The 13476-nt window shown below is 39.3% G+C and overlaps 1 protein-coding gene across 6 annotated transcripts; it reads left to right on the top strand.

Annotated features, from left to right (window-relative positions):
• The first annotated feature begins 7098 nt into the window (after positions 1–7098).
• On the top strand, positions 7099–12222 carry LOC145133120 (enolase 1-like). Of its 6 annotated transcripts, none has more exons than XM_079068056.1 (15): positions 7099–7562; positions 7761–7872; positions 7966–8032; positions 8113–8393; positions 8462–8589; positions 8678–8745; positions 9155–9194; positions 9653–9771; positions 10487–10593; positions 10727–10789; positions 10885–10918; positions 11276–11448; positions 11557–11607; positions 11687–11752; positions 12003–12222. In XM_079068056.1, the coding sequence occupies exons 12-15, from the start codon at positions 11353–11355 to the stop codon at positions 12090–12092; spliced, it is 303 nt and encodes a 100-aa protein (XP_078924182.1). In that variant the 5' UTR covers positions 7099–7562; positions 7761–7872; positions 7966–8032; positions 8113–8393; positions 8462–8589; positions 8678–8745; positions 9155–9194; positions 9653–9771; positions 10487–10593; positions 10727–10789; positions 10885–10918; positions 11276–11352; the 3' UTR covers positions 12093–12222. The 6 variants fall into 6 exon arrangements, 5 of the variants coding, with proteins under 5 accessions (XP_078924182.1, XP_078924180.1, XP_078924179.1 ...); XM_079068054.1 differs by having other exon boundaries at positions 10870–10918; XM_079068053.1 differs by adding an exon at positions 9873–10012 and having other exon boundaries at positions 10727–10918.
• Positions 12223–13476: the final 1254 nt, after the last annotated feature.

Raw genomic sequence — 13476 nt, 5'->3', positions numbered from 1 at the left:
GGCTCTTCTGGTTTAACAAGGATGTGCAATAGCACCGGAAGGAGAAGCGAAACTGCCAAAGGACATGACGTCTGAAAGGAATGTGGATATTCTGGGAAGAGAGCATAGCACTATTTTGTTGAGTTTGACAGACAAAGTACTGTGAGAGGTCGTATGGGTTTTGCGAGAAGTTGTATGATAAGTATCAGAACAATTCTCTGAAGAACAAGATGTACCAGAAGCAACGTTTTTACACTCTTAGGATGTCGGAAAGCACCCAAGTAAAGGATCATCTGGATAACTTCAATAGGATCATCTTGGAGTTACAAGGTGTGAATGTAAAGATTGAAGATGAAGATCAAGCACTTATCCTCTTATTTTCATTGCCAAATTCTTATGAGAATTTCACTGATACCATTTTTTATGGCAGGAAAACGACCATTGTGAATGACGTGCAGGATTGTTTGATGTCCATGGAACTGAAAAGAAAATTTTCGGATGGAGACGAAGTTTCCAGTTCCGGTTTGTTCACATGCAAAGGAAGAACATTAGATAGAGGTGGAGGTAACAGAGGGAAGTCAAGTTTTGAACCTAAAGCCAACATCAAGTGTTATACTTGCAAGGAAAGGGCACTTCAGAATAGATTGTCCATTGCTGGAGAAAGGGAATAATGGTATTGGACCAAGCAAGAACAATGTAGATGTGGTTGATGTAACATCCAAAACTTTATGCCCAATTTAAACTTTTCAAGCATAAATAAAACCAAATAGTAATTGTTTACAAAAGTGTTTTCAATTCATTATTCAATCAGAGTGTCCCAAAAGCCAGATCATAAGGATGAGGAGCGGTACGGTCACGCCTTCGCCTTGCCATAATCTCCCGAAGTACCTGAAACAACAAACTAAAAACTGTAAGCCCGAGGGCTTAGTGACCTACCCCCAAAATACCAATACCACACTGATAATACCAAATCCATAACAATCATTCAATCAACATGCATACTGGGCCATCGGCCTGACTGGACCGCCCTACAGGGCCTACAGTCCCACTGAATCTATACCGAGCCTTCGGCATGACTGGACATCCACGTGGGCCTACAGTCTTCCCGGACCGCTCCTAGGGTGTGTTGGCCTTCAGCACAAAGCAGGACCGCCTCAACCCAAGCAACAAGCAAATAGCCATGTGCGCATAACTAACATTTACTGGCATATACAAACATCGAACATATCTATCTCACTGATTACCAAACATAGCAATCTCTCCCAACTAAAGCACTGACCTAGCAGGTCACTAACATATCAATCCCTACGGATCATAAGAGCATAACATACAGTCTATCCTGATTCTGATCTAACAGCTCATATCCACATGTAGCATACCATAACGATAACAACTAAAGGGCCGGCCTTGGTGCCTTAGACCCTATCGATATAGTGAGGATAACTCACCTTGTAGATGTTGACTCGGAAGGTAAAACTCCAACTCTCGGATCACTTGACACAGGCTCCACCACCTATTACCATAGTACAATATACTCATAAGTCATTAACCTTATAAGGTACTCCATAACCCACTATTCAACCCCTGGTCAAAGTCAAAGTCCTCAGTCACGGTCAACAGTCCATGTTGACCTTAACTCGCCGAGTTCCTTGAAGCACTTTCCAACTCGCCGAGTCATCGAGGTGACTCGTTGAGTTCCTCCGATTCTTGATCAAACCTTAAGGCCACCCGTCGAGTTTCCTTCTTGCAACTCGACGGATACACACACATACATATCCTGGAGAAAACTCATCCGACTCGCCGAGTTGTTCATACAACTCGCCGAGTCTATGGCAATCTTCCTCGGACTCGCCGAGTTGCTCATCCAACTCATCGAGTTGCTCATCCAACTCGTCGAGTTCAAGGCCATCTTCATACGACTCACCGAGTCGACCTTGCGACTCGTCGAGTTCCTTCAGTCCTTAAGCCATACAGACTCATTTAAGCCATGCAATGGCTCCAAATTACAGATCCAAGCTTCTAGAGCATGCTTTTCACGTAAAGTTGCAAACTTTACGTGCATGCATGACTAAAAAGGCTCTTAATGGCAATTCTAAGCTCTTAATGGGGTTTCATGCACAAGGAGGGCCTCAATCACCCCCAAACCTGCAACTTTATGACTCTAGGACTTAGGAAGGTTCCAGATCTGAAGTTACAACTTCAGATCTAGCCCATAGCTCACCATATCAACTCAAAATCCATAAAACCCTAAAACTCAACCAAAAGAAAAGAGATCTAGAAGGAAAGGGAAGTAAAGATTGCAACTTGATACCTCCAGAAGATGCTAGCTGAGGTAAGTTCTGCTTCCCACACCTTCCTTGCTTCAACTCCTTTGCTCTTCAAGCTTTTCCCTCCTAGCCAACCTTCTTTCCAAGGATTAAATCACACCAAGAAGAGTACCACACGAATTAGGGTTTCACTGAGCTCTCAAAGACTGTAAAGAGGCCAAAGGAGGCTGAGGCTCCTTTAAATAGGGTGCAAAACCCCGGGATTTAGGGTTTCATCTGCCAGCTCCTACTCGTCGAGTCCCTTCTTGGACTCGACGAGTAGGTCACTAAACACGCGATCCCACCCGCTGCTACTCGACGAGTGGGGCAACCAACTCGTCGAGTAGGACTTAAAACCAAATAACCTTTTCTTTAAATCCATACCTGAGAATCGGGGTGTTACAGTTGAAGGTAATTCTGATGAAGGGGATGATGGTGAAATTTTAATTGTATGTACATCTAGTTTTGCTGATGCTTGGGTCTTGGACTCTGGAGCATCCTATCATATGACTTGAAATCGTGAGTGGTTTGACTCCTTCAAAGAGTGGAATGACACAGTCAAGACAGATGATGATTGGGTGAGAAGTATCAAAGGAAGTGTCACGGTGCAGATCAAGATGCATGATGGTATGGTCATGAAACTAGATTGTTGGTTCGTCCCGAAGCTTTGAAAGATTTTGATTTCTCTTGGCACTTTGGTGAATGATGGGTTGAAGTATTTTGGAAATGGTGATTGGTTGAGAGACTCCAAGGGCGCTCTTGTAGTTATTAAGGAAAGATGATTCGTGATGGGATTTATATCCCAGATGGCTGTACGGTTGGGGGAAAGGTGACTGTATCCCAATCCTTGGATCAATATGATGATGAAAGAAAGTTGTGGCATCATAAGTTAGGACATGTGAGCAATAAGGGGTTGTTTAGTGGAGATGAAACTGTAAATGCTAAACCTGGTGAAGCTTGTGTTCAATAGATATGAGGCAAGGTGAATTTTAGTTATGTTAAACACTCAAGTAAGGAGATTCTCGAGTGTGTTCACTCATATCTATGGGGTCCCTCTCCTGTGAAGTCTCATGGTGGATGTCGATACTTTATGACTTTTATGGATGATTACTCAAGGAAGATCTGGGTGTAATTTCTGAAGACAAAGGACGAAGATGAAGTGTTTGGGCAGTTCAAGGAGTGAAAGACGATGGTTGAGAAACAGACCGGGAACCATATATGGTCACTCAGAATAGAAAATGGGTTAGAGTTCTACAAGGTTCTATTTGATAACTTCTGCAAAACAGAAGGTACAGTAAGGCATCATACTGTACAGTTAACACCACAACAAAGCGGAGTGGAAGAATAGATGAACCAAACACTGGTGGAGCATGTTCAGTGCATGCGATTATTTGTTGACTTATCGAAGCAATTCTGGGCGGAAGCAGTCAACACTGTTTGCTATCTGGCGAATAGATCTCCATCAACTACAACTAGTTGTAAGACTCATCAAGAGGTATGGTCTGGAAAACCCTATAAGAATTATAGTTTACGAATGTTTGGATGCCATGCTTATGTTCGTATGAATGATGGAAAACAAGAGTCGAGGGCAATGAAGTTCATATTTCTAGGATAGGAATCTTAAGGGAAAGGCCGTCATTTGTGGTGTACAGAAGAAGGAAAGACTCCAAATTTTTTTATTAGTAGAGATGTGACCTTTGAATCTGTTATGTGTAACCAGAGAAGAGGTGGTACAAGTTTTGCGGGGAGCGATCAGGGTGCTAGTGTAACAACGTAATTTTTCAAACAAAAATTTTCTTTTAAAAACCCAAATATCTCGTTTCAAAATCACAATTTCGACAAACATCAAGTTATCAAACACATGTCTCAAAAACTGTTTGTAACACAAATCCAGGATCCTAAAAAAACATATTTCCGATTCAGGTGTGTACACAATCAAGCCGACTCCTTCCCGTGATCCTGAGAAGTACTTGAAACACATAACACATAACACGGTAAGCAGGAAGCTTAGTGAGTTCCCCAAAATACCATGCACATCTCATTAACCACTCTAGGATATAACTCAAAAAGACCCTCCGGTCAATATGTCTCAGTGGGACCTTCTGGTCCCAACTCAATAGATTCATAATAATAATATTCAGCATAAATCACAAAACATGATGCAAAATATTAAGACTTACGCATAAGCACAATAAACATCTCAATCACATGAAAGTAACACTTATAGTAAGTATAATGAGAAGACTCACCTTGTAAGCTACCAAGTAAAAGTCTCGTACTCGGAAATCTCAAATTAGCCTCCGCCTAACACATTAAATACATTTTTCCAATCAATACTCTACTCATACTCAATTACACCTAAGGTTGATCTCTCATTCTCTCTAACTCTTGGAATGGGTAAAAGACCATTTTACCCCTCCACGGTCTTCATTACTTATGTTGACCAAACCCTAAAGTCAATAGAAATCAAGCTCGAGTCAACAGTCCCAGTTTGACCTGACTCGCCGAGTGCACCCATGTGACTCGTCGAGTCCAGTCGTTCCTCAGAAGTCTTTGTGAGGATCCAGCTCGTCGGGTTAACCCCTAACCCGCCGAGTAACAGCATATCCAGCTCATCGGGACAAACCCTAACCGACTCGTCGAGTCGGCTTCTCGACTCGGCGAGTCCATTCAGACTCTTTTCCCATTCAAATGATTTCAAGGCAGAAAACCTTCCCAAACTCTAGATCTACACTCTCAAGGCTTATTTATCACGTAAAGTCACAGACTTTACGTTCATGCATGGCACTTAGGGCTTGAAATGCCAAAACACACCTTAAAATGGGTTTTTCACTCAATAGCATTATTATGGCTGAATAAAACAAGGACTTTTGGACTCTAGGGACCTCATATGGTCCAGATCTGAAGTTCAAACCCCAACATGAACTCAAAACACTCTAAGTCCTCTTTTTTTAGCTAAAACAATCCCTAAACACCAAAATCATGAGATCTACTCAACAAAATGAGAAAGGTGAAAGCTTTATACCTTTCCCAGAAGCTCTGAGGTGAAATAGCCACAGATCTAGCAACTCCTTCTTGTCTCTTGCCTTAGAATCCTTTTCTTCTCTTCAAACGATGCACCAAACACTCAAGATTAGCTCAAAACTCTCTCTCTCTCTCTCTCTCTCTAAGCTCACAAGACGATTAGGGTTTACTCTCAGGGAGGTATATCCGCAAATGAGGCTATAAGTGCCTTTAAATAGGCCCCAAACCCGGGGATTTAGGGTTTCTCATCACAGCGTCTACTCGGCGAGTCGGCTCCTGGACTTTTCGAGTAGGTCATTAATCCCACGTGTACATCGCGACTCTACTCGACGAGTTGCAGCACCAACTCGTCGAGTAGCTCATTGGTCCTCAAAATAATTAAATAGATAAACAATATACCTGGAAATCCGGATGTTACAGCTAGCCAGGAGGTGGAGTTTGCATCAGAAACCCCATACAGTTTTGCGATAAATGAAGAAAAACAGGGTGGCATGGAACAACATAGACCTGAGGAATCCCTTGATCAACCCAGGGAAGAAGTGTCTGGTGATGCTCATACCAGGAAAGACAAATTGAAGAAGCTTATGGAGAATGAGATAGCGATGAACGATTTAGGAGCTGAAAAGAAGATAACAAGGATGGAGATTCGGAGTGATAGAAGAGCAAGATGGTTATACATTTCTCACTACATTGAGAAAGTATTGCGGTAATTCTATCGTGACCAGTCCAAATGTGTTGGTACTTCTTTGGCAGTTCAAGGAAATCGGGGGAAAGCTCATTAGGAAGTGGTCAAGTAGATCTTACGACACTTTAAGGGAATGCTTGATGCTTAGCTGGTCTATCATGCCAATGCACGACATGCAAACTTGGTTAGATTGATAGACTCGGACCATGAAAGTGATCTGGTGATAAGTAGATCTTTAGCATTTGGTCTCGTTCAAAGTATTCTTTTGAAGGTGGAGAAACCTATCATGTTCTACTACAGGTATGCATTCAAAAGTATAGTGCGAGGTTATGCATTCGAAAGTATAGTGCCAATGAGAATCTGGAAGACATGGTGACAAGGTCGTTGCCCAGAGAGAAGTTTAAGCTTTCCTTGGGCTTGGTTTATGTTCGCAGGAGATAAACTCTTTTGGGGCTTGATGGTAGGAAGGAGAGGATGTTTTTGTTTAAGGTGGAGTTTAGAGTATGCTCAGGTCAATGTGGAGATTGTTAAATGTGACTCGAGGATTTTGGATCATTCATATGGAGCATTTGAGTTCAATGGAGCACTTGGAACTCAATGGAGCACTTGGGGTTCATGGAGCATGTGAAAAACGAACTGATCATCTGAGAAAGGGATGTATCTCCTGACAAAGGCACATATCCAGTAACAAAGGAACAAATATTCTAAAAGGGGGTATGGATCACCTAGATTGGAATGGAGCATCCTGGTGCATGGATGCGCCATCTGTGATCAATATGTGCAATCCTATGCTTGGATGCGCCACTTAGAAGTCAAGGTGCGCCACTATTCACTACAAGAAAAAGACCCTTTTACGACGCGCAAACCACGACACTCATTGATTTATGTTACGCAAAAGAGAGTGACATTAAAAAAGTGTCATCTCTTCAAAAAATTTAAGGATTTATGTCGCGCATTATTGCGTGCCCTTAAATTAGTGTCTAAATAAAAATAAAAAAAAACACGGAGGGCACCTATAATAAAATGCGTGTCGTCTAAGGATGTCGCTTTATAAATTTTAATGCAACGCGCGTTCCATCCTTTAATAACCAGGGGGAAATGAAATCCTAAAAAATTAAAAACCCCGCCTTCCTTTTTTTCTCCTTTCCCTCTTGCCCTAATTATCGACGCTCCTTCCTTCCCCCTCCCGACATTGACTGCCACCTTCTTCTTCTCTCACACTTCGACCATCGTTAGTTGCCATTCCTGGTCGTCGACGTCGATCAATGCAACAGTAGGCACGCCATCTCCGAATTTATGGGGCAACGACGATGGTTCTAAAGAAAAAAGACGCCATGCCGGTGACTTTAGGGATGGAAGATATCAACTATTGGACATTATGTCTTATAGATGAATTCATGTAACCTTCTCTGAAATTATGCTTGAATTTACTTTGAAAAAGGTTGATATATTACACAGACATATGTTTTTGGCGATCTTTATCGATATCATGTTGATAAAGGAGATTGGAAGCTAGTTTCTAGCCCTAACAGCCCCCTCCTCTCAGTCCATGTTCTGGTCATCGAATGGTATGTTCATACCTTTCTGATTTTGCCTATGTCATCCATCTTTTAGGGTTTCCATGTAAACCCTAGACCTCTACCCTAATCTAATTTGAGCCAGCGACTCCTCATTTTTCTCTCAGATTTGAGACTCCTCTTTCATCAGAAATAGGAGGTAGCAAGGTTAATTTTATGATATTCGAAACTATATGACTCGAATTACAGGTTGAAGATCAGAAATCGAAGGTTGCAAGTCAGATTTGGGATCGAAAGTCAAAGGTTCAAGGTACGATCGGAAGCATCAGAATGCGGAAAACAAAAATGGAGGAGGCATCAGGTTCGAAAGTTGTTATCTTCTTCTTCATGTATGTGCCCTAGATTTCTTTCTCTTACATTCAATTTTTAAAGATTCTTTTATTCCCTAAATAAGGTACGAAGACTGTTCTCTTCTTCTCCATCTGTTTTTGGAATGACAACCTCTCTTGTTAACCTAAAGGGTATTTTCGACTTTTTTTGTTTTTGTTTTTGCTAATTAATATTTGTTGTTGATTTTTGTTTTGTTTGGTTTGTTGTGTAGGGGTTTTAGCTATGTAGTGATTACATGGGCAAATTAAGCAAATGGAAGTTGCAGTTGAGCAAGCTGCACAATCACGTTCAAGAAGAAGCAAGTGGCAGTTTATGGGGACAAGAGATGCTGGTGCTAAAGAAGAGCTTCACCGGGTGTATTATGTGTCTGAAAGAACATAAGGCAATCCCTCGCTAGGTGTATTGTGCTAAAGAAGACCTTCTGCCCATTCCATTATATTTACTTGTGATTCTTCTCGGTTAATGATATCAGGACATAAGAGAATGATATATGTAAGCAATCCTTATGTTTCTCTCAACTGTTGAGTTATGTCATGATAATGATATATATTTCTTTTCAGGTTGTAGATGTTGGAAGCCAGAATTTAAGTCACTAATTCATCCCATGTTGTAAGGAGTCAAATTCAGAATTACCACCTGCAGTCAACTATTTTGGAGATGAGTATATATTCAATCTAGAGACACAGAGGTAATAATCAAGTACTCTAGCTAGTATATGTGTATGTATGATGTTTATAGGGCTAATCTGATGTAATTTTGTTTGTCTGTTTGAGCAGGAAATGCTAGTTCATTCCAAAAGTCACTTGTTTTCTGCAGTAGGTAGCATTCAAACGCTAGTATATGTGTATGTATGATGTTTTCTGCAGTACTCTAGCTACTTCATTCCAAAATTACTCCCTTTCATATTAGTCCATGTACTCATGCAAAATGCTTGGTCCATAAGGGCCATTAGGCCTTACATTACAGCCAGAGGGCTATCACCTGAAGATTGGATACAAGTTTTACTAGCACTAAGCCAGTTTCAAATGTGTGTGTGTGTGTTTTCTTGGTCCTAAAGCATGGATTTTCCTCTTCTTTTTTATAAATTATCATCATCACTCAATCACGATGGGGAAGCATGCGCTTGTATAACATCATACCTTATTCGATCATGGCTTGCATCCAGACATTGCAAGAGCACGAACTAGGTCTAGGTCATGCATATATAGTATATTCCTAAAAAATCTAACTAGTGATGTGCATGCTATTTTTAGGTCTGTAATGCAGGAAGAGGAAGGAACATCAAACTTTCAGGTACAACAGTTTCCCACTCTGTCCGTTCTTTTTTTTTTTTTTTTTTTAAATTGTTACAGGCACCAAAAGAGTTGGGTTAGGGATAAAAGACTTGCTATGGTTGTTATTCTTTCTTCTTCTCCTGACCTCTTTCCAAGCCTTTGCTTATTTCCGGTAGTAGTTAAGAAGTATGATTATTGAATGCCCTTATATGGAAAAATGATTATATAGATAAGGTAGGAAAAATGAAGAGATCCTGGACTAGTAAAGCTACATTTTTATTGGAACGAGAAAAGGGTTGGATGTTTCTTATGGGATTGATTGCTACAGAAAACCTTTTCCTAAAAATCCTTTGTCTTTTCACTCCTCAGGAGGAGGTGTTTATTTTATTTATTTTTTTATTTCACTTTACTTTAAGCAATCAGATGATTTTTTTTACTAGTTTTATTGTCAAATTTAGTTTCTTTAATCTGCTACAGGTCGAATTAATTGATAATTCAGAGAAATTGATAATTCAGAGAAATTGAAGCTTAGGTCTGAAATTAACCGATTAACGGATAATTCAGAGAAATTGAAGCTTCAAAGTGCTGAATTAATGGTAAGAGTGAATATATACCTTTATTATGTTACAGAATAAGCCGAAGGAGGTATCGTCTCTGAGCACTACTAACCTGATATCAAGAGTGGATAACAATTCAGGAGAATTATATGAAACCAGCAAAAAAACAAACACAAACATGCGTCAACTTCTTGACTCAAGTCCAAGGCCTGATGTTGTGGCTGTTGGCTAGCTACTCAAGTGTTATAATCCTATGACAAACATACAAACAAACGATAAAGTAATGTTTTTAGTTGTTGGGTTTTGTTTTTTTTTTTTCCAAGATTTTTGGAGTTATTTGATTATCTAACAGGATATAGTTGGTTAGGGTGATATAAGAAATGAGTCCAAGGCTTTTAGGGTTTGGTCTGAATCTGATTATATATGGTGGTTTTAGATTTCGAGGGGTAAATCTGGAATGTTTATTTAGTTCCATATTTTGCCTTGAAACTTATAGAGTTTAGTGTAATTATAGCGTATGGTCTGTCTCTCTGTTTGTCTGTGTGAGATTAATATAAAACAAGTCAACTTATGGTATTGGTATGTGTAATATGAATTCGTGTTGGCATCTGGATTAGTTGTAGGATTTTTAATTTTGGTAATAAACTTTTATCCTTTTTTAAATTTGTGATGATTATGTGATTTATTTTAATATTATTCCCCACAAACTCTTTACAATACTAATAATATTCATGTTAAATTTTAATGTTTTTAGGTTGTTATTACGAATCTTGAGGGCGGTTTAGTAACAGAACTTGATGTAAAGAAATGGCCAGATGCAACAGGGGATAATCATGTCAAACATTTTCCTTAAACTACAAGGTTGGCATTTTATTTTATTAATATTTCTATTTTTTACCGTGTTCATGTCTTCTTTTTTGGTCCTATAATATTCTTTATTTTTAATTAATTACTTTTTTCCTTTTATCCTTCACAAATTCTTTATCTTTTACAGTGACTTCAAGCACAGTGGCTTGAATCCTCTCTCTGGAGAAGGCAAACACTTGGTTCCATTCAGGTTAGATTTCTTTTCAAAATGACGAGTTGTACCCTTGTAGTTTCCAAGAAGAACTTCAGCATAAGGGTCACAACTACCAGTAACATCTTTTGCAGGTAAATCCCTAGCTTTCACCACACGGACATACAGGTATTGCATTTGTCATTATTCAATTCAAAATCAGGTAAAAACCCTTTTAATATGCGAAAGAATTGATAAAAACAGTTGAAAAAAGCTTACATCTTTGGATAAAATTGCTTCCATGCTAACATCCATCCGAGGATTAACAGTTGCTAATTTCATTGACAAGAACCCAATTTAGTTGAAAGAAAAAATAAACATATTTTGGTATTTTTACAAAAAAGTTAAGTACTAGATTAATCTTTAATTACCTCAACTTGTCTCTGTAACGACTGTACGTAGGTTATAATATAAAATGAAAAACCCCATCTAGCAAAATTTCTTTTATGATTTTTGATAGCAAAATTTCTTTTTATGATTTTGCAGGTGAGCTTATCTCCGGTGACCTTTTCCTCCACCCAGGTGGGGTTTGGTCGGTTACAGAAAGCATCTAGGTAGTGAGAATGTCCAAGTGTGTTGGATGGGGTGTGATGGCCTGCCATAGAAGTGGCGAAACAGAGGATATTTTTGTTGCAGATTTTTCAGTTGGCTTGTCAATGGTAATAATATTAATTAATATTTTTAGCAGAATTTGAGGTAGTGTTTTGTTATGTTATAACTTATAAATGATATTTTATTATGGGAGTTTGTGTGTGAAACATGGTCAGATTAAAACTGGAGCTCCTTGTTGTTCAGAACGACTTGCAAAATTCAATCAGGTAATCAAATTCATCTTTACTTGTATTTATGTAAATGAGTTACTTGAATATATTTATAGTTTTAATTTGAAAACTGAAGCTTCTGAGGATAGAAGAAGAGTTGGGAGCAGCAACTGTTTATGCGGGAGCAAAGTTTCGTGTACCAGTTGAGCCTTATTAAATCAAACTACTAATTACTAAACTAGTATCAGCTACTCTGATTTTGTTTAATCTACTTATCCATTTCAAACCCCAAGGGTATTTTAGGAAAGGCACCCGTAAAGGAGAAGGCAATCGTCTTCTCACAATAGACAAGAATGCTAACCTTGCAAGCTTTGTTCTATGCTCCACCACTCTCTTCATTAGTGTATCAATCTTTTTTGATTGTGTGATTAATAAAAGCTTTTTGGTTTCAGCTAATGTTCAAGTCATTATTTGCCATCTACACCCGGTGGACAACAACCAATTTTTTGACATGGAGGATTTGTTTTTTACATGATATCTGAAACAAGGCGTCCCTGAATAGCAATGTAGTAATAGGTTATATAGTTAGGGATAACCTCTTAATAACAATGTACAATCAGATCCCCTTAATACCAATGTATTACATTTTTTTGACATGATGTTATTGGATGATATTGATTGTTTTGGTATATATTTGTTTCCATATTTTTGTATTATGTGTAAATGAGTATCATAAAGATGCTTCGTAAATGTATATCGTAAATGGTTGCTGAAGTTTATGACACGCAAATGTTTTCCATCTTTATTTATGACATGAGATTTAATGATACGCAATGCGTGTCCTAAACGTGCGTCGTAAGGTTACGACATGCAATGCGTGTTGTCTTCCTTTATGACAGAGGCTTCCTTGATATGCATTGCACGTCGTAAATGAGCGTCGTAAATGCGTGTCATAAATGTGCGTCGTCTATAGACGACGCGCAAAAGCGTGTCGTCTCTCGTTATGACACGGCCTTTCTTGACATGCATTTGCGCGTCGTCTGAGCGTTTTACGACACGCATTGCGCGTCGTAAAAGACTGTTTTTCTAGTAGTGATTGGATCTTCATATGCCACGAAGTGACTTGATATGCCACGGAGTGAGTTGATATGCCACCAAGTGACATGATATGCCATCAAGTGAAATGATATACCACCAAGTGATAGGATATACCATTCATGAGGTAGATGTACCATTATGGAGAGGATATGCCAACTTGGAGTCTAGATAAGCCAACTTAGAAGAGGATGTGCCAACCCTTGATCTAGATGTGTCATTTACATGCATGATGTGCCATCTTGATGCAAGGATGCGCCACTTGGTTCCTTGATATGCCAAGGTATACCATGATGATCTATATGCTATGAAGTCCCCTATGATGATCAAGACTGTTCAAGGAAGCTCAGAAGTTGAAGATTCTCAAGTATTATTGCTTGATGTGCCACCATGATGGTTGATATTCGATGGTGATCTTGATGTGCCACTTTTGCATCATGATGTGCCACTATGGATCATGATGCTCTTTCATGTGTGTTGTTGATGTTCATGCAAGGATGAATGTTCTAGAAGTTGTTTCATGGTAGATTGTGATTGGCCGATACCATTCATGGGCCTATGGGCTAATAGGCTTCGCTCATTAGGGTTTTAGGTCTGATCCCTCAAGTATAAATAGGGATGCATGCTAAGTCATTTGTGTCATTTCTTGTGTATCCCTAGTGACTAGGACGGATCTCTGCTAGTTGTACTTGTAATATTTGTTTGAGAACTCTGGTAATAAATAATAGTCCCCTCCTTCCTGTGGACGTAGGTCACTTTGACCGAACCACGTAAATACTGTGACTTTGTGTGCCTTTAGTTTCATGTGTTATCCACATTACTTCCTAATAA

This window comes from Lactuca virosa, chromosome 8, assembly GCF_052849685.1.
Source record: "Lactuca virosa cultivar CGN04683 chromosome 8, Lactuca_virosa_CGN04683_v6, whole genome shotgun sequence".
Classification (NCBI taxonomy): Eukaryota; Viridiplantae; Streptophyta; class Magnoliopsida; order Asterales; family Asteraceae; genus Lactuca; species Lactuca virosa.
This window is presented reverse-complemented; position numbering and strand designations above follow the sequence as displayed.